The sequence below is a fragment of the Squalius cephalus genome (genome assembly GCF_949319135.1).
Source record: "Squalius cephalus genome assembly, chromosome: 16".
Classification (NCBI taxonomy): domain Eukaryota; kingdom Metazoa; phylum Chordata; class Actinopteri; order Cypriniformes; family Leuciscidae; genus Squalius; species Squalius cephalus.
The window spans coordinates 9,216,688-9,239,468 of record NC_137137.1 but is presented as its reverse complement, the minus strand read 5'-3'; the positions used below and the strand labels follow the sequence as shown (position 1 = coordinate 9,239,468).

The following is a 22,781-nucleotide window of genomic DNA, read 5'->3' as shown; positions in this document are numbered from 1 at the left end:
TTCCCGCCGGAAATCAATTCGGAAACTACAACATGCTCTGTGAAAAGTGAACCCGGAGGACTTTAAGACCAGGGAAGAGTTGCAGGACAGCATTCCAGCGGCTTTCGCAAATGATCTCTCTTTATTTGTGGAAATAGGTTTCTCCACACCTCCTCGTCTGCCTCACATGTCGAGAAAAAAAAAACTAGTTTAGAAACACACGGCAGCTGATTACATCTCAAACTGAAGTTCAGAAATCACCTGTGGTAGACTAGGACTGGTATCGAATGTCCAGGTAGGGACCCAGACACTCTCTTCTGTCTTATTGGATTTACAATATTCTCTTCCTCTTGGAATGAGTTTCTGGAGAAGCAGAAAGAAGAATGACGACAACAAGTAAGTTTGCATATTTAACTTTTTTTTTTTTTTTTTTTTTTTTTTTTGCCCGGTTGAGAGAAATGCCGTACGACAGATACAGGAAGATAATCTGCATAAACTAGCGAGAGATTTAACAGTTTAATCAGTGATGTTCATTCAAATATGAAACATCAACGTATCTATGGCATTTCTAATGTTTACTAATAACCTGTATGTTAAGTAACTATGAAGTGGTACCCAATAGTTGTATTTACAGGTGAAAATCACATTATAGATCACATAAAATAAGTGCTATCTAACGTTAGCCCCCTAATTAATTAATTAATTAATTAATTAAACAAACTTTTCTTTAAAATCTTTCAACTATCTTTGTAGTGATTGGATTTGCTTTTCTTCTTCTGTTATAGTGAATTAGCCCAGCATGGCTATAGCATGAAACTCTCATTGATAGGCAGTTTCTTCTGTATTACAGGCTTATTCCTTAAAACAGGGATTTTGTTTTTTTAACTGTTTAGATATATTTTTTAACCTCAACCCACACCGTGAGTCTGTGAATGAAGGATCCTTAGTATTAAAACGTTAACACCTGTAGGCAGCTTTAATTAAGAGCAATAACTAAGACTACTACATTATTTAATGCTTAACAGATCTTATTTGGCTGAATATAGTGTAATGAAATAAGATACAGTTTTGTATAGCCCTCTTCATGGCCCCTTGTTGAAAACCCTGGTTCTAAAAGATATGGAGTTTGGGAATAACATACAATTCAAATCTATTTTCCATGGTTCTAAGAAATATAATGTCACTACAGGAAAAACAGGCATAGAATATTAACCATTTTCTAATTAATATTTAAAAAGTATGTCGCAAAGTAATGTGAACTACAACAACATGATAAGGGACAGACTCAGGTTAATCAAAAGGCCTAATGTCAACAACAATGTAGCAGTTGACGTCATAACATGGATGAGATTTGGAGCGAGCTGATTGGATGATACCTGTTCTCTCATGGTATAACTCCACCTCTCCCTTTTAAATAAATCAATGACATCACATGTGCTGCTTGCTTCTGTCTGTTAATGCTTAACTGTGTTTATTACTTTATGACATGGGGAGTAGAGGTTCCTGTCACACTGAAATTTGTTACATTTTCTTTATAAAACAAAAATGTTTCATTCAAATAATCATTGATTTTTTATATGAATTTCTAAAATAAAACTGTTTGTATACAGCTGTTCAGTGGGAAGTTATTTCAGTCTATTTCCTGTGTATAATGCTGTTTATATAACATGCACACCTTTTTGAAGGTTGTCTTAATAAAATAATGACTAAAGTACTGGATATCATGTTTAAGGAAACTCTTCAAAGCTGATGAAATATGATATGGAGGGTTTTTCTGAGATATTGTTTGCTCATTGAATAAAATATCAGATTTTGTTCATTCATTCATATGCTTTCATCTGATTCTGATTCTGATCTGCTTTTAGGGATCAATTCAAAACTGAAAAATCGCTGGACAGCCCCACGTCTCCATCCCAGTGAGTGTGTCACACTCAATCAACCCAAGATCTGTTGTCTTTGACACTAACAACAATTAATTAAGAATTGAAACACATGTACATGCCCACACTCTGTTAACTGATAAAGAATGTCATATGAGAAGTTTGTGGCAGTAACTATAAGATTGCTTCCTCTTTTCTTTTTTTTTAGGTCACCCATCATAGAGAAAGACGGGCTGGACCCGGTCATCACTGATTATGGGTAGGATTTCACATCCACATTTCTTTTTCAAACTTTACTTTCCACTTTGCTCTGCTGCCATCATGTTTTGTAAAGAAAAGCGATCTAGAAAAAAACTTGGTTGTTCATGCATTAGTGAACATGAATAGCAATGCCCAGATTAGCCTTTGTGGTGCGACAGGTGAGATGATATTATCATGTTACTTCCCACAATGCATTGCAATGCTTGTGTATTTAATTATAAGAGAAGCAAAAATTGGTACGGAGCATATGAATGTAAATAAATTCTTTTTTAGGCCTTGACTGTAGATCTTATTAACATCTATTCTGTATTACAGATCGTCATATAGTCGAACTATGGAGGTAACATCTCGTTAGAGAGATTTAATGATTGTCCTCATAAAGGGAAGGTTCCTGCCATCCTTCACATGTATTATTCAGAGATTCACTCCAGATGGCTTCTACATCAGCTACACCAAACCCAATATAGAATGAAGCTCTGACACATTTGATATTCAGTCAACAGGAGGCTAATTATCTTTTTCTTAATGAATGATCTCAATGTAATGACCCAGTCATGCAAGTTACAGTACAGTAACCATTACTCTGATCAACAGCTGATGATGATGCATACCGCACCAGCATTACTACTATAGATAGATATGTAGATTTTTTTTTTTTTAAACAATGTGCAAAAACATCTAAAGCTACCTGAGAACTATGCGCAGGTGTACCTAGGACAAAAGCTGTTTTAAACTCAAAGTTGGTCATTTGTGGCTATACGTATTTAAATGTTTTTCCTGTCTGCTTGCTTTGGTGTCACGGCTCAGGATGTGGTTCCATCAGCCAATCAGATTTGTCATGTGGCTCCAGAGTATGCAAAAGAGAAGCATTTCTTCTTCGATTCTTTCTTTCTATATACTGCTCTATCCCTTTCTCCTCAACATGCCACAGGCTATGTCACTTCCTTGTGCTGATTCTGCAGTCTGCAGCTGTCTTCTGTGTCTCATGATCTCCACTGTTGTGCACTGATTTACAGGCCCGCCATTGTGTAGCGTGTTATTGACTGCTGTGGAGTTCAGATTGTCACTTGACTGCAGATGCATGATGTCCACTTTAGGAGCGATTTGCTAGGTGGATTCTTAAAAAATTGGAACCGCCTCCATTGGATCATTGACCAATCAGAGGCCAGGGTTTAGTGTATAGCATGAGGGTTATGCTGAGAAGAGGAGGAGGCTAAGGTGGCGTGTGTGTGTGTTAGAAGGCAGGGAAACAGCGAGAAAGAAGCAATGAGAATATTCTCTCTGTGTGATAGTCATCCCAATCTCATTAAGCTCTGCGTTCCTTCCCTCTGTCCTCTGCAGCTTGAGTGAGTTAATGTGTATGCGTGCTGTAGCCAGAGGGAAGCTGCTGCTCTGCTGACAGGAGCCAGTACGAAGGCCTGTTCTCACACACACTGTGAATTACTCTGCGATTCTTCTCTCTCCTTTTATTCCTCCTTCTCTCGCTTTACTTCGCTCCTCGATCTCACTGTACCAGATGAAAATGTCAGGAGAGGCAGAATCTCTGTCAAACGGGTAAGAACGGCACATAGCTGACAGCGTGCTATTGTGTGAATGTTTGTTTTTAGCAGTGATTCGAGACTATTTAAGTGGTTCTAACATGAGAATGCTTTTACAGGCTGCATAACCAGAAAAACAGGGAAGGTTTGGAAATATTAGACAGGTAATTGTTTTGGATGTCCTTGTTTTCAGAGCTGTCATTTGTTAAAGTGTAGAGCACAGCTTTTTGTAGTTGTTGTGGGAGTGTTAGTCTCTTAGCAATGAGCATGTGCATGTATGTGTGTGTGTTTTAGAGTCAGCTTGTTTGCTCCAATCATTCCGGTGATGATCATCAGTAGTCAATTAACCCCCAGGCAGCATCAGCTTTTGAGAATCGCTTAGTGTCAGCGCAATTAGTTTTTCAAGCGCAATACAGATGGTACACGGTGAGCAAAGGTTAATTTTACCTCTGTCGTAGCTTCTGAACAAATCACAGACCACTTCCTTTTGCTAAGCAGGCTCGATGTAGCATGCGCAGTTCTTTATTCATTCAAATCATCCTGCTCCGATATCACATATCAGCATCAGGGAGGAAATTCACTCTGTGTTCCTCCTTGCGAGGGTGAGAAATGCGAAAAGCTGATTGTTACTGACTGTAATTTAGTTTTACTTTTGGAAATATGAGGGTTGATTTGACTTTTTTGGCCCAGTCAAAATCCCAAAAGCTAATTGTTTGAGACTTTAATTTAGTTTTACTTCAGAAAATATATCAGGGTTGTAAAAATGCAAAAAGCTGATTGTTACAGACTTTAATTTAGTTTTAGTAAATTAGTTTTTAGTTTTAGTAAAAAAAAAGTCCAGTAAAAATCCAAAAAACTGATTGTTAGAGACTTTAATTTAGTTTTACCTCAGAAAATATATCAGGGTTGATTTGACTTTTTTTTGGTTCAGTAAAAATGCAAAAAGTCGATTGTTACAGCTTTAATTTAGTTTTACTACAGGAAATGTCAGGGTTGATTTGACTTTTTTTTTTTGGTCCAGTAAAAATGCAAAAAGCTGATTGTTACAGACTTTCATTTAGTTTTAGTAAATTAATTTTTAGTTTTAGTAAAAAAAAAGTCCAGTAAAAATGCAAAAAGCTGATTGTTACAGACTTTCATTTAGTTTTAGTAAATTAATTTTTAGTTTTAGTTTTAGTAAAAAAAGTCCAGTAAAAATGCAAAAAGCTGATTGTTACAGACTTTCATTTAGTTTTAGTAAATTGATTTTTAGTTTTAGTAACAACGAGTCACGTAACAGTTTTAGTAAAAAAAAAAGTCCAGTAAAAATGCAAAAAGCTGATTGTTACAGACTTTAATTTAGTTTTAGTAAATTAGTTTTTAGTTTTAGTAAAAAAGTCATATCAGGGTTCATTTGACTTTTTTTGGTCCAGTAATAATGCAAAAAAAGCTTGTTTACAGACTTTAATTTAGTTTTATTTCAGGAAATATCAGGGTTGATTTGACTTTTTTGGCCCAGTAAAATTCATTCTGCAGTGTAAGACCCTCTTTAAATCCGTTTTGGGCATCGCACAGCACCCACATTTTTTATATTTTATGTTTATATTAATATATGAATATAAATATATATATATATATATATGTATGTGTGTGTGTGTGTATATATATATGAAATCAATCATTTTTAGAAGTGAATTTAGGCATCACATCTTTATCATGCAGAGTATGAAAAATGTTCATCTTTATTCTAAAGATTACATTTAAGAGTGCTTTTAGACCATTTCATGTGAATATTAAATTACAGAAGGGATCATGCAAATGTTAAAAAATAGGGGAAAAGAGCATGCACTAATAAATATCCAATGTAGAATTCGTATCTCTAGCAGTGGTGCTGATGTATAAGATCCCTGTTTAAAAAGTCAATTAGTACTGTGGCTTTTAAGTTACATTAAACCACAAGACGACCAGCATCTGTTTAATGTATACCACCTGATTTCAAACTCTCAGATTATTTCATGCTGGGGAAGTGTGGATGTTTGACATTGTTTGAGCAGGAAGCCATGCTCCATTAGCAGCAGGAGTCAACAGCACTGAAGTCATCTGCCAGGCGTTAGAGGCCCGACAGCCAAACCCATCTCTCTTTCGATAGGTCTGACAGTTGCTCGTGCTGTCAGTCGCACTGCTATTGGGCGTGCGGATCGCATAAAGAGCGTCTCTGTGTGGGCTGCCGTTTGGAATGCAAAGATTCTTTTATGTACTTTCAATTTCTAGTTAATTTGTCCACTTACGGAAATGCGCTGTGAATGGTTGTTTTCAGCAGAATGTTTCAGGGTGGAAGAACTATAAGAGGTTGTTGGATTCCATTAGATTAGGATGCGTGCTGTAATCTTAGCAGGCCGAGGTCAGGACCATTACAAATTTCAACTCAATTTAGAAATGAATTTTGAATGGTGCTGTAATTTGAAGAATGTGTCCCTTGTCCAGATATACAATGAGCTTTGATCTTGATAATTTCTGTGACATTTGCTTTCTTGTCATGTGTCTGAAGGAACGGTGGAACTGATCTTGTGCGCTCATAAACAATGGTTGTGTTTATTAGAAATGCTGATTGCTGAGAAATCTACGTTTTGCATTAGTGTATCATGTAAATAACATGTACATCATTACAACATTGTAAATATTTGACCAGTAGATCTTTTATGCAGGGCTTTTTTAAGCATGAAATTGATTTATATTTTTCACTGTCTCAGGATAGTTGATAGAAGGGTTTGGGACTGTGTGTGTTCTTTTAGTGCCATCACAGTGTAATAAGTAGTTTACAGTTCAGGTAATTTCCATCGTAGAAATGTGCCAGTCGCACTCAGCTATGATTCTGTGATTTGACTAGTCATGTGATTTCGACATGGCACATGAGGCACCCTGTTCTGTGTAACAAAACTCGTCTCATGTGAGTCTTCATCATTTGAACATATTTTTAAAAAATCATATTCATTACAAGTTATGTAAAACCATATTTAATGAGGTGTAAATCACTTTTTTGAAGGGGCATAAATGTTAATTGCATCACCAATGATTGTTGCAGTGGTTAGAATAATAAATGGCGTGCGAATGCCAGGAATCTGATCCATTGCATAGCTATGTAATTTATTAATCTTCCATGAAGAGAAGGATAAAAAAACCCTGCTGCTTTAATTGTTAAATTGCAAAACTCCAGAGTTGTTTTATGAGCTGTGTGGTATTGTCCTGTTGCTCTCAGCCCTCTTCTTGTCTATCAGTGTATCTGCAAACCCAGAACTGGAGTTAATTAGCACATGCAATGATTAAAATTGATAAATCAATGTTTATATAGATGTATGCGCTTATGTGAGTGTAATAGTTTGTAATATACACTGGAAAAAAAAAGTTATTGGACTATAAATTGAATTACTAATGGAAAAAAGCAATGGATGCAAAGATGCTTTTAAACATAATGAAGACATTTTTACAGTGTACAGTGCATTGCTTTCATCATGACTGTATGAAGCCCCTTAATGACCAAATGATAGTTCAAATCAAACGTGAAATCAATTTTTACTCCTCATTAAACTACTGTTTGAGTATTTAGTCTGAAATTATCATGTTGATTGTTGTTACTGTACATTATTTATGGGTAAAATTAGTTGGCAGGTCTGAGGTGCAGTAATGTCCAGTTAAGAGACATGTAGCCTACCTGCAATATGTAGACACACACTAGCTAATAGCTATGTTTCCTTCCAAAGTTGTAAATTTAATGTATGTGCAAAATACGAATATTGCACCGTTTCTATCCCAACAAATTTGTCGCTTCCTGAGAAATTGGCATAAAATATCTAATAAAGTCGGCGCCGATGGCCTCGTGGTCAGCGCGCCGACATGTAGCGCCGTTGCGCTTGGGCGACCCGAGTTCGAGTCCCGGCTCGTGGACCTTTCCCGATCCCATCCCCCGTCTCTCTCCCACCTCCCACCCTGTCAACTCTCTACTGTCCTGTCCCAATAAAAAAAAGGCAAAAATCACCAAAAAAATTATATATAAAAAAATATATATGATTTTTGTATGTGCATTATTATAAATTATGCACATCTTGGTATTTCCATCCAGCATTTTTTTATGTGATATCCCAAAATAGAAAATGCAAATTGGATGGTGGCTGGAAAAATAGCATAATGTTTTTTTGATGCATAAATGAATAGATGAGTACACTTTCTCTACACACTCCTCTTCTCATTATTCTCACGTTCCCAGTGTTTTCTCAGTTAACACACACTCACTCACCTGTGCCTCTGTGCGTATGAAGGTGACATCCGCCTCACTGCACTTGTGTCTAAATTGAGAGGCTCTGGGGGGATTCTCTGCAGCAGAGGGCTGTGACTTCACACACACACGAAACAGGCTTTATTGGGGCAGTGTGAGATTTTCTGCAGATGCTCAGAAAGACCTGCTGCGTGAGCCTGAGGTTCCTGTCCAAGATGACACCTGATCACTACTTCCTTGAGCCGATTCACAAGCTGTTGTGTTGCCTTGCCGGTCCCAAATGGCATCCTTTGTGTGTACTTAGTCCTAGCCAGGAAAATAGAATTTTTAGGAAATGCTAACTTTAACTTAAAAATCTAAATGTATTTATTTATTGTTTGTTTTTACTTTAATTGCATTCAGACTGAGGCTTTGGAAAAGTAGCATTTGTTTATAAGCATTTTCTATCTGTTTTAGGTCGGAGAGATCTGACCTGTCAGTGGCTCTTCAAGACTGCATGGAGGCACTGGATCTGTTCCTGCGAAATGAATTTGACGAGGCTCTGACCAGACTTAGAAGCAGGTAAAACTAAAACCGCCTGTGTTTCATCATTTTTGTGTGATCTGTAATGATTATGGAGGTGGGAGAGGCTCTGAGTTTGGATCATTCATCTGACTAGCAAAACACTTTTTGCGTGTATGGGTGTGCGGCATAGAAACCTTGGATTGTACGTTTTCATAATCCGTTTGAATCACTGTTCAAAATCCATTTAGAATCTTATGAAGTGTTTAACCTGTTTTGTATTTGGTTTCATGCATTGAGTACACGCTGAGTTGTTCCTGTACATCGCTTTGTGAGATGAGTCTTTATCCAGTCAATCATTGGGTATTTCTCAGGTTAATCTCACATAACCCAAAACCAACTGAATCAGTTCAGCTCTCTTGAGATTCACCTCAAGCTCTTTTCTTCTCCTCACTCCACACCCTGTTTTCACGATTATGCTGTGTCTTAGAGCATCTCGCATTTCTGCCCTCTTCACTACTCGCAGATGTGAATGGGTGTGTGCTTTTGTGTATTATAAACTACATAATTATTTGGTCCATTTTGTAATCCTTTCCATCTTTGTCCCCTGGGTCCCTCCACTTTTGTTGGGGTTGCATTCAGGGTAAAAAAACCCAACCTTTAAGCCACACCTGGTTGTGTGTGTGTGTTCATGATTATTGTATTAAAATAATTGAGGGTTGGAATATCATTCTTCAAACTTACTTTAAACCATGTATAAAACATACTTTAAACCATGTATAATATTGCAGTTCCTAATACAGTTAGCCAACACTGCCAAGCAACTTTGTGTTTACTCGCCAGAGGCAATTTTTACTCTCACAAGTGCTAATTTTGGACCCTGCTGGTAAATAGTTCTGTTTTACATTTTCAGGTCAGGTCATCTGTCAGTTATTAGTTTGGCACATTCATGTGTACAATTCAAACTTACATTATACAACTATTATTCGGGACATTTATCTTCAAACATTGGAAATCTTTTCTTTGTACTTTACCAGTCAGTTAAATAAAGTTGAAAGAGAATGAACAAATCACATATTATTGGTTTTATTGCATTTTATTGCAACTTTTCTGGATTTGGGGTTGTACATAAACGCTGATCAGCAAGGTATTGATTTGAACAGTCAGAGGATCTCACTAAACCTTCTGCTGATCACTGTTTGAACTTGCAAATAGTGAAGTCACAGTTTGAGATTTACTTAATAGGTTTGTTTAAGTCACGTCCCACCCCATTCCAGCCAGCAGGGCAGGGCCTCTACATGCATAGAGATAATGAAAGGTACATGTGTAAGAGGGAAAGTAAGTAATAAACGGAGGTAGAAAGAGAGATGAAAAAATGTTTGACTCAGAAGCAAAACTATCAGAGTCCATGTCTGTACAGGTTCAAAGTTGGAAAACAACTCTGCTGAGAGTGTTAGAGATGATCTTTCTGGCTACATTCACACAGTGGACTGTTCCTTTAACAGGAGTTTAATCTAGCTCTCCAACCACCATAAAATGAATATGAACAGAACACCAATTCATTCTCCAGTCTGACTTGATGCAGTGTTTTGCAGGACATCTGATTTGACTTTGACAGGATAATAATAACGATTAACGGCCAGTGTTTGTGATTCTATAGGAAAACAGCAACTGTAGACACTACAAAAGCTCAAACTCTGTTTCAAATCCTGATATTCATTTGAGAGTTTGAATTTATTTGGTCTTGCAGCTTTTGCAGTATAATCTCAGTATTGTCTAATCCGGTTCCATGACACAAAGTTTGCCATATAAAAAGTTGGATAGGTATTCTTTAAGTATTCATTATGCATATTGTCCTCATGGTATATTGTTATCTATATGTCATTAAATGATCAGAAAGCTTCCCCCAACTATTACAATATTGGTATAGAAATGTATTGTTTGATTAAAAAATGTAGAATATGCTTCAATCCTGTTCTTGTCACATCAACATTATTGTAATTCCACCTCTGCAAAGAAAAGAGTGGCAAACCTGTTTATCCAGACGTCACTCTACTCAGGAATGTTGGACCAGTAGTGTCACATTCTATCCTGTTCCTGAAAGAACTGAAAATGCACTGTAGAAAAAAGTCAGTACATTAAGTTTAACTGCTGCCTAGAATTTAGATATATCAAAAGTTGCAACATGCATAAAAATGATTGTTAATTAAAGCGCTATTTTGACCTTTTTGAATTAAATGACAGAAATTGTGACATGTTAAATAAACCGAATACTGCATCCACATTTTTGTTTTGACAGCTAGTATTTCTCTGGTTGTTTTTCATATTGTCATTAGTATTAGTATCATGTTGTTAAGAAATGTCAGGATACGCAAACACCTTCCCCCATTTCCATGTCTCATTCCTGTAATTGATGATGATATTGAGTGTTTCAGAGGTGAATTTTCTTTTACCGTCACCTAGTCAAACCATCCTTTCCATTGTTCTATATATAGATCTAATGCAGCTTCTTCCTTTGTGTTCTTTGAAAGGAATAAAGAAAGCATGTACCACGCGCTCACATATGCCACTATACTGGAAATGCAGGCCATGATGACCTTCGAACCGGAGGACATCTTGACTGCAGGAAACACAATGAAAGAGGCACAGGCTGTGTGTCAACGGTGTGTTACCCTATTTTATCTGTCTGTCTGTCATGTATGAATACAAATGTTGCTATAGTCATAACATAGAGTTATACAATTTCAGGGCCCAGACACTTCCATTAGCATCTATACACTATTTTCAGGTTCCTCTCGGTTATGTCACATTTGTGTAGGTGACGTAATCCTAGGATGCTGCAGGTCTAGGGCTATTACCACATCCCAGATGGCAGAGGAATTTCAGAGATCCACGTCACACTGTGTTAGAGGGGTGTGACAATCTGGTGTATGCTTGTGTTTTCAGGCAACTCATACACCCTCTGTGACTCTGCCACGTCACACAGGCTCGTAGCACTGATCAGCTGATCCCACACAAACTCATAGCTGCTCTTCAACTTTTCGCACATCATTTACACTGTCTGGTCCAAATAATAGCCGCCACGTATGCAGGATAGTAAACCAGTTCTGTCACAATACATGCTATACATACCTCACTGCATTGGTCTTAACTGGTCTAACAATATAGATCAGGTATTCAAAATACTATTGCTACCTAAAACCTAAAGTCGGTGTCATTCATTTCAATCTCCTTAATTTAAATCCACTTGTAAATATACCTGAAGGGAATTGGGATCAGGTCACAACACAGACCTGATTCTAACCTTTATTTCCCACATTAGCACCACAGACCAACATGTTTGAGGCTCATGCGCTAATTGCCAGGCCACAGCTCTAACACATGATTAGACCCATTTTATCACCTCCTTCACATTTCACTAGATCTGATTACAAGTTTAGGAGCCACATAACGGGTTTCTATGCTATTGTTCCACAAACTCTGATCTATATTCATTTATACACTACTTAAAATCAGAAGTTTAAAGAGCATATATAAACCGTTCCTTTCAAGATGAAAGTACATCTTTAGGTGCAAGAATCAGATTTATTGCCAAGTATTCTTACACACATAATGAATTTGTTTTGGTGAAGCTTACAGTATGCCGGAGGGAAATAGAAAAAAACTAGACAGATGATAAAATAAGATACATATACCATCTAAAGTTTGGAACAATTAAGATGTTTCTAATGTTTTTAAAATAAGTCTCTTATGTTCACCAAGGATGCATTTTATAAAGATAAAAAAATAGACGAATAACATATGTGCTCAATAGACAAGATAGAGTAAATATGTATAAAATCTATATACAGAAGCAATTATGCAAATGAATGTGAAAACGTTTTTTTTTTTTTTTTTGCATTGTGGGGAGAACTTGTGTGGGTATCTTAACTGTTCATGATCTACATGTCCTCAGGGAAGAAACTTTTTTTCGTGCCTGACCATTCTGATGCTCAGTGGCTAAACTGTTAACATCATGTAGTTTAATTACATTGCGGTGGCTGTCACGTGAGTGATAAAGAGTGACTTCTGTATTCCATAAACGCACAGACCTAATGTTCCCCCATTTAAATGTGGTTGTCACTCGCAAAACTTTGTAGGGTGTACGTGACCGGTATCTTTTTGTTTTTTGTGTAAATTTAATAGAAGCCAAACTGACACAGAATAATTCATGTTTGTCCCTCAGCGGGGAGTTGATTTACTCCGACAGAAAACAGACAGACATTGTGTCCGCCTTAGATCCAATCCAACTGCTCTGTTTATATGGCCTGAGGGATACTATGAATCAAGCCGTGCTTTGACTATTGGGTCGAGTGCCAGTTTGTCTGCTGTAGTGGGTCCAGCTTTCACACACTAGGACTTTAACAGAGAACGCAAGGCTGACCTCATCCGACTATGCCAACAGGAACCACTACTGATGGATCATTGTGTTGTGTTAGAACAAGACTGACAATGATGTGTTTGTCATTACAGATACCGTAAGAAATCTTCCTTCAACAGCAAAAACTTCACAGAAGGTGGGTGCCTGCATAAATATATCACTAAATGATTAATTGGCAATAAGGATGCATCAGTATTATGCATAATATTTTAGGTTCTTTTAGAGATATTTACTTGTTTGCCACTATAATACTCTTTATGCAATCACTTCCTCAAACCATGGAGACCATATCATGTGGCTGTTTTTTGAAAAGGCCATGTGTCATTTATACTCCCACCACCAGATAGTCTGAAAGCGTAATTTCGTTTGTGTCCTTCCCAGAGGAGCTCCATGCGGAAGTGTGCTATGCCGAATGCCTCCTCCAGAGGGCAGCACTCACTTTCCTTCAGGTCTGTCCTAGGGGTTGATTCCCTGTTGTTAGTTATTTTGTGAGTGAAACTTAATATTGTGCATAAAGTTGCTTATCTAAGATTTACTGCTTCTTTCAGGATGAAAATATGATCAGCTTCATAAAGGGTGGAATGAAAGTGAGGAACAGCTATCAAATATACAAGTAAGACCTGCTGCCGTGTTGTTGTAGTTCATTTGGCAATTGAAATGAAGAAATAACATAAAATAGAAGTGTTTAATAATAAAGTTTAAATACTGAAATGACTGCAAATAAAGATAAATATAAAAAACTAATGCTAAAAATATGATAATATAATGAAAATATAAAAATGAAAGCACATTCAAAATATTAATAAGTACTATAATGTTATATAAATAATATTAAATTAACATTGACCTGTGAAACAACACTTATTCCTCTTTCCCTCTCATTTAATGTGTATGAGCTTTTATTGCAGCTGAATTATTGAACTAAAATATAAAATATTATTTTAATAACTAATATTATTATTATTATTATTGATTTATTTTCATTCTTTTTTATTACAAATTATTATGTATCATTGTTATATTAAACTTTTGTTAAATGATACAATAAAAACCATTAATAATAATAATAAAATAGAGTTTCAAGTTTTCATGTAAGTATATCTGTATGTCTGTTTATATGTGTTTGTGTTTCATTGCAAGGGAGCTCCATACAGTCCTGAAGTCCCCAGGCTATGTTCCCGGTGACAATCATGGTCATTTTGAGGGAGGCGTTAAGCTTGGGGTCGGGGCCTTTAACCTGGTGAGTGCGTTATGTCATGTGTTTTCATGTGCCTTAGACTTAAAAGGCATCCTATTGTTCAAACCATGACCGTTTATGAATCCTAGCATTGAGTTTATTGAGGACAAAGCTGTTTTCTCAACCCCTCACCTGTGTTTCTCCCAGATGCTGTCGTTGTTGCCAACACGGACTCTCAGGTTGTTGGAATTTGTGGGCTTCTCTGGTAACAAAGTGAGTATTGTGTAGTATTAAGCTTAGTTTGGCTCTGCTCACGTTTGGCGTGTACAAATGAAATTTAATCTGAGCTTGGTGATTTTTTTTCTCTTTCTGACTGTCTTAGCAATAAAGGGTGTCAAGGTGTTTTTTTTATACACTATAACCTGCCATTGTTACCTTAAAGAGCTTTTTCAACCTGATTTAACCCATAAAGACTAGTTTTGTTGGTATAAATTAATGTATTTAGGTTGATTCTGCGATATTAAATAATATTTTTGACTTCCATAAAACCAGTTAATTTAAACGTTACCATTTTGTACTTGTTTAAATGTAGTGAAGCACGGAAGTGCTTACAATCCACACTGTGTGTGTGTGTGTGTTATAGGAGTTTGGTCTTCAGCAGCTCCTGGAGGGCTCCGCTGAGCACACGTTTAGGTCTTTCCTGTGTAACATGTTGTTGCTTTGCTACCACACCTTCATGAGCTTCATTCTGGGTAAGACAAAATTGCTTCTGAATCACATGTTCAAATCATATGTAGCATATCAAAAGTAAGTAACCGTTTTATTCTGTCACCTTGTGTGTATGTGTGTGTCCTTTAGGCACTGGAGAGGGAGATGTGGTAGATGCAGAAAAACTGCTGCAGCCTTATCTTATAAAGTATCCGAAGGTACTTACTTGACCAAATTGTTTTTTCTTTTTTTTTTTTAAACAACAGATTTTCCAGAGAAAAAGCCAAACACACTAAACAGAACAAAAACATGAACAGCTTTTGCAACCAGACTGTAGCTGCAACCAGAACCACACTGCAGCTGAAAAATGTTCATGTCACTAATGATAATAAAAACGATTTAATTATGTTATATGATGAGCAGATGAAATAGTATATGAAATAGTAGAGTATGAACTTCTATGCTTTCGTTAGGGATCCATTTTCCTGTTCTTCGCTGGTCGAATTGAGGTAATTAAAGGAAATCTGGATGCTGTAAGTTATTGTTACTCTTATCAGTTTATATTTTATTTCTCTTGCCTATTTGCATGTGTTCATGTTCATATGTTCTTGTCCTGCAGGCTATTAAGCGTTTCGAGGAGTGCTGTGAAGCTCAGCAGAACTGGAAGCAGTTCCATCACATGTGTTATTGGGAACTGATGTGGTGTTTCACTTATAAGAGGCACTGGAAGATGGCCTACTTCTACGCAGACCTGCTCAGCAAAGAGAACACCTGGTCTAAGGTGAAACCCTAAAATATACAGTTGACTGGTGCACTGAACAGATACTTGACTCTGAAGAGTTTGCTTGATCTGTTTGACATTCAAAATTGAATGGATAATCTCTTTTTAATTTTAGAATTTAAATGCGTAAAATATGCATGTATATGTGTGTGTGTGTATATATATATATATACAGTGCTATGCATAAGTTTAGACACCCATGCTAAAGTTGACTAAAAAGAGGAATAAAAAATCATCTTTTGGAAATTGAACTTAATGCCTTAATTAAAAAAATGAGGAAAAATCCAAGAATCCTTTAAGGACACCAATTTTCTTTGTGAATGAATAATGTATCATAAATAAATAAATGGTTTTATTTCAGTTAGCCTAATAGCTGGTTTGATTTGCATTGAGAGATGATCTTATGGAAAGTACTCCATGCCAATCTCTAGGTATGGTGAAGGCTATGTGATGATGTGGGGCTATTTTAATTCCAAAGGCCAAGGGAACTTTATCAGGATGCATAGTATCCTGGATCCATGAAGTAACTGGCCTTTAAAAATAAAAATCTGCCTGCCTCTATGGGAATTTAACATAGGGGTGTCCAAACTTATGCACCCTGTATTTTAAGGAAGAACATTTATTTATTTACGATACATTATTCATTCACAAAGAAAATTGGTGTCCTTAAAGGTTGGATTTTTCCTAATTTTTTTAATTAAGGCATTAAGTTTAATTTCCAAAAGATGATTTTTTATTCCTCTTTTTAGTCAACTTTAGCATGGGTGTCTAAACTTATGCATAGCACTGTATATATATCTCAAACAAATTTTATTTAATAAAATTGAAGATTTTGCTCTGAGTTTAAAAAGCTCTGCTGATATAACATGAATGGAGGCTGAGGACAATTAATCTCCCGCCGGGATGGTTGTGTTTACTGTGCAGTTTGGAACTCATCGCTCTTTTTTTTTTTTTCTCTCTCTCACACACACACACACACTTTTTTTCAGGCCACATATGCCTATATGAAAGGTGCTTACCTCAGCATGCTGAGTCGTGAGGAATGCCAGCCGTTCGCGGAGAATGAGGTGGCTTTGTTTAGGTAATGGCATGGGAATGGTGTGTGTGAGCCTGTACGTATATGTTTGCGTCTGTGCACTTTTGTTCATAAGAGGATGTAATAACATGATTAAATACAAATCTATAAATCAGATAACATGACTATCAGATCAGGAAAAGCTCATTATCTATATACATTCATTCAGTTCAAGCAAGCATTGTAAATTACCTTATTTTTGATCTCATATTTAATTTGAACCTCTCATGTAGCCCATCCACTATAAATTGACATTATATATGTATGAATTTTATAGTAAAATACAAACTGTGATCTGTTTTGCATTTTTCAGGCAAGTTCCCAGTCTGAAGCAGAAAATAGCAGGGAAGTCATTGCCCACAGAGAAGTTTGCCATCAGAAAAGCTCGACGCTATAATACAGATAACGCCATTCCTCTTCCTGCACCTCCATTGGTCAGTGTTCAGTGTTATATGGATTCTGTTGTCTGTATTTATTTGATACTGTCTGCAAGTGTCTTATTTACATAGTTCACACAGGATGTGTTCTTGCATCTTTGACCAGCTATACCTATTAATAGACACGGTACTTCCTTAAAAATCTATTCCAAGACAACGCTACAACAAACATAATGAAATGACACATCAAAATTGATAATGCTTTACTAAGAACTCTGTTAGAGAGCTACATATGGCAATTTTATATAAAGCCATCTCCATGTCACTTTTACAACATTTGAAATCCCTCAGTTCTCGCCAGTGTTGATTCTCATTTTATTACAAGCTCTGTTGCGTTCCCTTTTTGCCAGCAGACTCTAACGACAAAAAATCAAGATATTAAGTTATTTTTATAACAAATAAACATCTTTCTAGGTATGCCTAGCTCTAATATATTTTATTGGGCAGAAATTGTGAGTGAGGGGGGGCCTTCAAATGAGGGGGCATTGAAGTCAAAAAAGTTTGAGATCACCATTCAGATGTGTTGAGTTTGAAAATGAACATGCAGCGTTGTACTGCATCTAAAAACATGCTTCCTGTTCCATTGTGTTCCGTTTTGCTATTTTTTAATGCTAGAAGACGTCCTGTGTGAACGGCCCTTTAATTAACAGAGTAAAGAATTAGACCATCCTGACTTGTGTAATAAAGTATAAACAAAGGGAAGCACCTGCAGTCTTAGATTCTCACTCATTGTGTGGGTATGTTTACACGACAGGAGATGATGTATATCTGGAATGGCTACACTGTGATTGGGAAGCACAAGGACCTGACTGAGGGCATGCTGAAGACCCTGGACGAGGCTCAGCAGATGCTTGAGCAACATCCAAGTAACCCCCCCCCCACACACACACACACAGTGCAATACTGCTTATGCTGTTGTCCACTTTTAAAATAATAGTTCACCTACAAATAATGTAATTATTTATTCCCTCATGTCATTCCAAATGATATTTTTGAGCAGGGACAGTTATAAAGAATTAAAAAATCAATACACAGCTCTTTCCATGCAACCACAATTCATAATGACCATGTGCATCAAAAGTAACAGTGTGTTCCACTGAGGAAGAAAAAATTCAATACAGACACAGTCTATGTATTTCCATAAACTTTTTTTCTGACATAAATGTCTCTGTGTGTTTGCCCTCAGGGTCTGAGTTCACCACAGATGACCAGTGTGTGGTTAGTCTGCTTAAGGGGCTCTGTCTCAAACACTTGGGTTACAAGGAGGAAGCTGAACATTACTTCACCCTCGTCCTCTGCAAGTCAGTCTTGCTCTTTTGCTTCACAACAAATCACATTAATATGAATCGAAGCGTTTGTGGTTTCCCTTGTGAAGACCTAAGTAGACATGACCTATTGTCTGATACTGACTCTGCAGACTTGTTTTAAACATCCAGTAATATCAAGCTGAAAGAGTCTGACTGGTAAAATTACGTGTTCTGTTGAGTTAAAGTGCCTCTATGATGTTATTTTAAACATCCCTAATTTTGTTTCGGAGGTCTCCTACAATAGGTTTACATGCATCCAAGGTTAAAAAAAAAAATAAACACTTACATTTTCTTTCTTGTATTGAATTGAAGAGCATCACCTCTTTTCTCACAGTGTCTGAAACCGTTCGATAAAGGATTTAAGTCCTTCAAAACCCCCACTTTCCGAGATCTTCCTCTGCTCTGATTGGTCAGGAATTGCTGAGGACTCGTTTCAGCAGTTCAGAATTAATTCTTTCTTTTATGAGACAATAACTTTATTTGTCGTACACTTTGATCTTTAAAACTTTGCAGACCTTTTACATTCACAAACAGCTATATCACACTGCATGAAAGGTAATAAGTGAAAAAGCTAAATAGGGGCACTTTAATCTCCAGAGTGTCAAAGATAATGATAAAAATGATTCAACTTTGTCTAATGTCTAATTCAGTCTCTCTACTGATGTTTATACTTGTACAGTGAGAGTCTGATTAAATATGACCACTACCTGGTGCCCAATGCTCTTCTGGAACATGGTTTGCTGTGTTTGGAGGAGGGAAGAACAGAGGAGGCCATCAAACTTCTGGAGACAGCCAAGTAAGTTCTGCCTATATTATAACTAAAGGCTACCTCTTAAATAACAATGTACACAATGTGTGGATGGATGGGGGTATTTGCCACAGATTTGCCACTTAATAAATGCTAGAATTAGTGGTTTTGTATTATCCTCAAAGTCTGAAAGAATTCATGGCTACCAACTGCTCAACACAAATCATGTTTATACCTTTCGACGTTGCTATTTTAATATTTAATAATAATTTCATTTATTTTATTATTTTTAGTGTTAATAATAATTTCGATATGTAATTTAATTTTAAATAAAGTAATTAACACTCCTATATAGTGTTAGAAAGTAGAAATTATGCAATCAAATTAAATGATTTACAGATAGTACAATATGGTTCATTTGTACATTGTTGTGAATGTTTCCCTGTGAAATAAAACCCTCAAAATCAAATCTCTGAGGAAAATATATTTTAGTTCTTAAAAAATGGGACCAAGCTAAAAATTGCTAAATATTTCTTTTAATGGTCTTATCTATTTTAATCACAAATCACTGATCAGGAAGTTAGCAAGAATTGCACAAATACCGTAGATAAAGTAACTTTGCACTTAATAGCCTTCCCCAACTTGCAGACAGCTTTTTACACGAAGAATCAGTGTTGTTCCACTCAATCTTAATAGCTTTAGTTCAAACAGTTCATGAGTAGTTTATTATTATATTTCTCACCAGATTTTCGAAGACACCATTCTGGAGCATCACCATGCAATTCGTGTTTCATTGCGATTCATCACTTCACACACAAATTCCCATATTCTACCAAAAGTGCATTTGGTTAAATTCTGCTATAATTATAATAATTTCCTGACTAATAATTTATGGTTAAGATAATTTGGCTGTGGGGGCACAAAAGTCATATATTCCACCATGACACACTCAGTCATTGCCTTATGAGTACTGAACACTATTAACAATGATTTCTTTTCCAGGCAAAATTACAAGAACTATTCCATGGAATCACGGACACACTTCCGGATCCAGGCAGCGCTACATAAGGCCCGAGGCTCAGCTGTGAATGGAGACTGCTCACCCTCCAGCCCTTAACTGTTGAGGTCACCGCAGGGGTCACAGAAAGCCAAGATCAGGCTTGATGTGTGTTGCCAAATGCCAAGAGAACTAAAAGAACACATGACCAATCAGAGTTTATAGTGACAAATCAGCTTCATTTAATGACGCACACAATTTAAGGACAACAGCTGCATGAATATGTTTTGTGAGGCAGTGCAGTTCAGTCAAGACACAGGAACGACGTCATGCTTTTATGATGTCATATAAATAACATTGTGCTAGTATTTTAAATGTACCATTAATAATAATGATAATATTAATATAATACAATATATACAAGTTATGCCAGTCCAATAGGATTATATTGGTACAGCAGCAAGCTAAGAACATTGTGAACTCAAGTAAGGCCATCCGTCAATCATTTTTGGCTGCTTTCAGACCTCTTGTTGGTAATTCTCTTCACTATTGGTCACCCTGTGACATCAATAGCCTAGACACGGCTGTGCCTTACGGCTAACCGATTTATTTGGATTTAAAGCACGTGCAGAAATATTAGTTTCCTTTAATCTTTGGAGTTTAAATAGGTTTTAAAATAAACCTATTGTCCAGAGGTAATTTGATGAACTTAAGGTTCGATATCATGCGTTACTCTTTGGATAGAGTACTGTGGCCTTGTCAAATCCCACGGACAGGATTCCTTTTCTAAGCTTAATTTCTATCATATAGCATTATCATTGTCTTTCTGTGTACATAATTAGTCTGTTTTAGCAATGTGTTTTAAAAAAAGAGAAAACAAGCATCTTCACAACAGCATCAAATGACTGTTAGAATGTAAACTGGAAGTTTTGTGGGTTTAGTTAGCTATATTTCTTTTTTAGTATTTATTCACTATGATGGCGCCTTTCAAAATGTCCCGTTTTAAGTGGGCAGCTGAATGTGTCTTTTAGAAAGGCAGTCTCCTTCATGTGGACTTGGTCCAGATCGTACTTGAGCTCAAACAAACAAGGCTTTTAGATACATGCAAGACAGGCTGGCATGCCAGCTCCAGTCAACGTGAGGGATGCATTGACAACCACTACAGCTATACTCTACGCAGAGAAAGAAAATTTGAGCTGGTTCAGGACAGAGGATTGTACTTTGTTCATGTTTGTACTTTGTTGTATGAACGCTACTTCATGGAGCTTTTCCCCATTGTGTTGAGAACCAACTAAACACAGCTTGCATTGTTGTTGTCAAGTACAGCAAGGATTGTGTTTTATATTGATTTAGCCCAGATTAGTTTTAATAGTGTCCACTGTCCATGGATGGATTTTTGCTCTTCTGCAATGTAATCTTTGTAGTGCCTGTTTTATGAGATCCATCCAGTTCTACCAAAGTCAACAATCATGAGCTCATGTTGCTCAAAAATGTCACAGACTACCTTCAACATGCCATGTTTCAAGTGTGGTAAACATTTAATGATACATGGGTTTTTCATTGCAATGGCTTTTGTTTCTCCCTAATTGAACATTTTTATTGATTTAGATTTTACAGACTTTGGGCTATAGAGGTCAGCAAATCCTGTATGTGGTGCATGGCTACTGTGTAAACGCATTCCTGTAAATACTGGACTCTTTTTTTTTTATTTAAAATTAAATGATATAATAGCATTCCCAAAACATCTTTGTTTTCCTTCTTTGAACTATGGAGCTAATATATATATTATATACTATATAACCTAAATAATATTAAAATGTTTGGTCCCACTTTATATTAAGTGGCTTTAAGTACTATGTACTTACATTGAAATTAATAATTTGATACAACAGACTTATTGTGTACATACATGTTTTTACATTGTACTTATATTTTGAAAATACCTGCATGTAATTACAGCTGTAATTAATTAATGTAATTACACTGTTGACCCTTCCCTTACACCTTAACCCACCCTTAAACCTTCCCATAGCACCACACCTGTCCCTAACCTTAACCGTATCACACCTCATTAGCAGCAAAGGTGTTTTACAATACAACATGAACACAATAAGTACATGTACTTATTTTTCGATGTAAGTACATAGTACTTAAAGCTACTTAATATAAAGTGGGACCAAATGTTTCATTGTTAAAGGGATAGTTCACTCAAAAATGAAATAACCGTTGACTCGTTTACATAAGGTATTTCATGTAAATGAGTAAAGTATGTTGAATATGCTGTATAATTTTATTTTTCGCTGGAGCATAAAAGGAGATATGCAGAATTTTAGGGAGTCAGGACTGACAGTCTATATAATCACTATAAGTGTTGGGGGTAGTAATGCATTACAAGTAATGTGAGTAATGTAATCAGATTACTTTTTTTATCTTTTAAATTTAAATTTTAAACAAAATATATTTTTTAAATAAGTAACACAAGTTACTTCATTTTCCCATGTATTGACTAACACCTCACCTGTCCCCATGTTGAGAGAAATCAGGAGTGCAGAGGCGTTGTGTGCTCTGTATAAACATGATGGTTATTTTAGTTCTAGACTAAATGTGAGCATGCATTTACTTAACTCGCTTGCACAAAAACATATTCAGTATTCCTTAAAATGAATGAATAACTGAAAATATATATATATAAATAAATAAATTGCAAGCTTAGAATATTACAG

General features: G+C 36.3%; 1 protein-coding gene across 3 annotated transcripts; it reads left to right on the top strand.

Annotated features, from left to right (window-relative positions):
• Window positions 1-147: 147 nt before the first annotated feature.
• ttc39a (tetratricopeptide repeat domain 39A) lies at window positions 148-21,792 on the top strand. Of its 3 annotated transcripts, XM_079898018.1 has the most exons (20): window positions 148-375; window positions 1,845-1,895; window positions 2,068-2,118; window positions 8,364-8,468; window positions 10,940-11,071; window positions 12,921-12,964; window positions 13,210-13,277; window positions 13,377-13,441; window positions 13,969-14,068; window positions 14,213-14,278; window positions 14,649-14,757; window positions 14,864-14,931; window positions 15,187-15,246; window positions 15,333-15,494; window positions 16,484-16,575; window positions 16,883-17,003; window positions 17,761-17,872; window positions 18,193-18,307; window positions 18,993-19,109; window positions 20,064-21,792. In XM_079898018.1, the coding sequence occupies exons 1-20, from the start codon at window positions 335-337 to the stop codon at window positions 20,176-20,178; spliced, it is 1,794 nt and encodes a 597-aa protein (XP_079754144.1). In that variant the 5' UTR covers window positions 148-334; the 3' UTR covers window positions 20,179-21,792. The 3 variants fall into 3 exon arrangements, with proteins under 3 accessions (XP_079754144.1, XP_079754145.1, XP_079754146.1); XM_079898019.1 differs by lacking the exons at window positions 148-375; window positions 1,845-1,895; window positions 2,068-2,118 and adding exons at window positions 3,345-3,674; window positions 3,778-3,822; XM_079898020.1 differs by lacking the exons at window positions 148-375; window positions 1,845-1,895; window positions 2,068-2,118 and adding an exon at window positions 3,345-3,674.
• Window positions 21,793-22,781: the final 989 nt, after the last annotated feature.

Excerpts from the sequence above, each read along its gene's own strand:
- ttc39a (XM_079898018.1), top strand. The coding sequence starts at position 335 with ATGAGTTTCTGGAGAAGCAGAAAGAAGAATGACGACAACAA. Across the intron at positions 376-1,844 it reads AAGAAGAATGACGACAACAA|GGATCAATTCAAAACTGAAA; the intron begins GTAAGTTTGCAT and ends ATCTGCTTTTAG. Across the intron at positions 11,072-12,920 it reads GCACAGGCTGTGTGTCAACG|ATACCGTAAGAAATCTTCCT; the intron begins GTGTGTTACCCT and ends TTGTCATTACAG.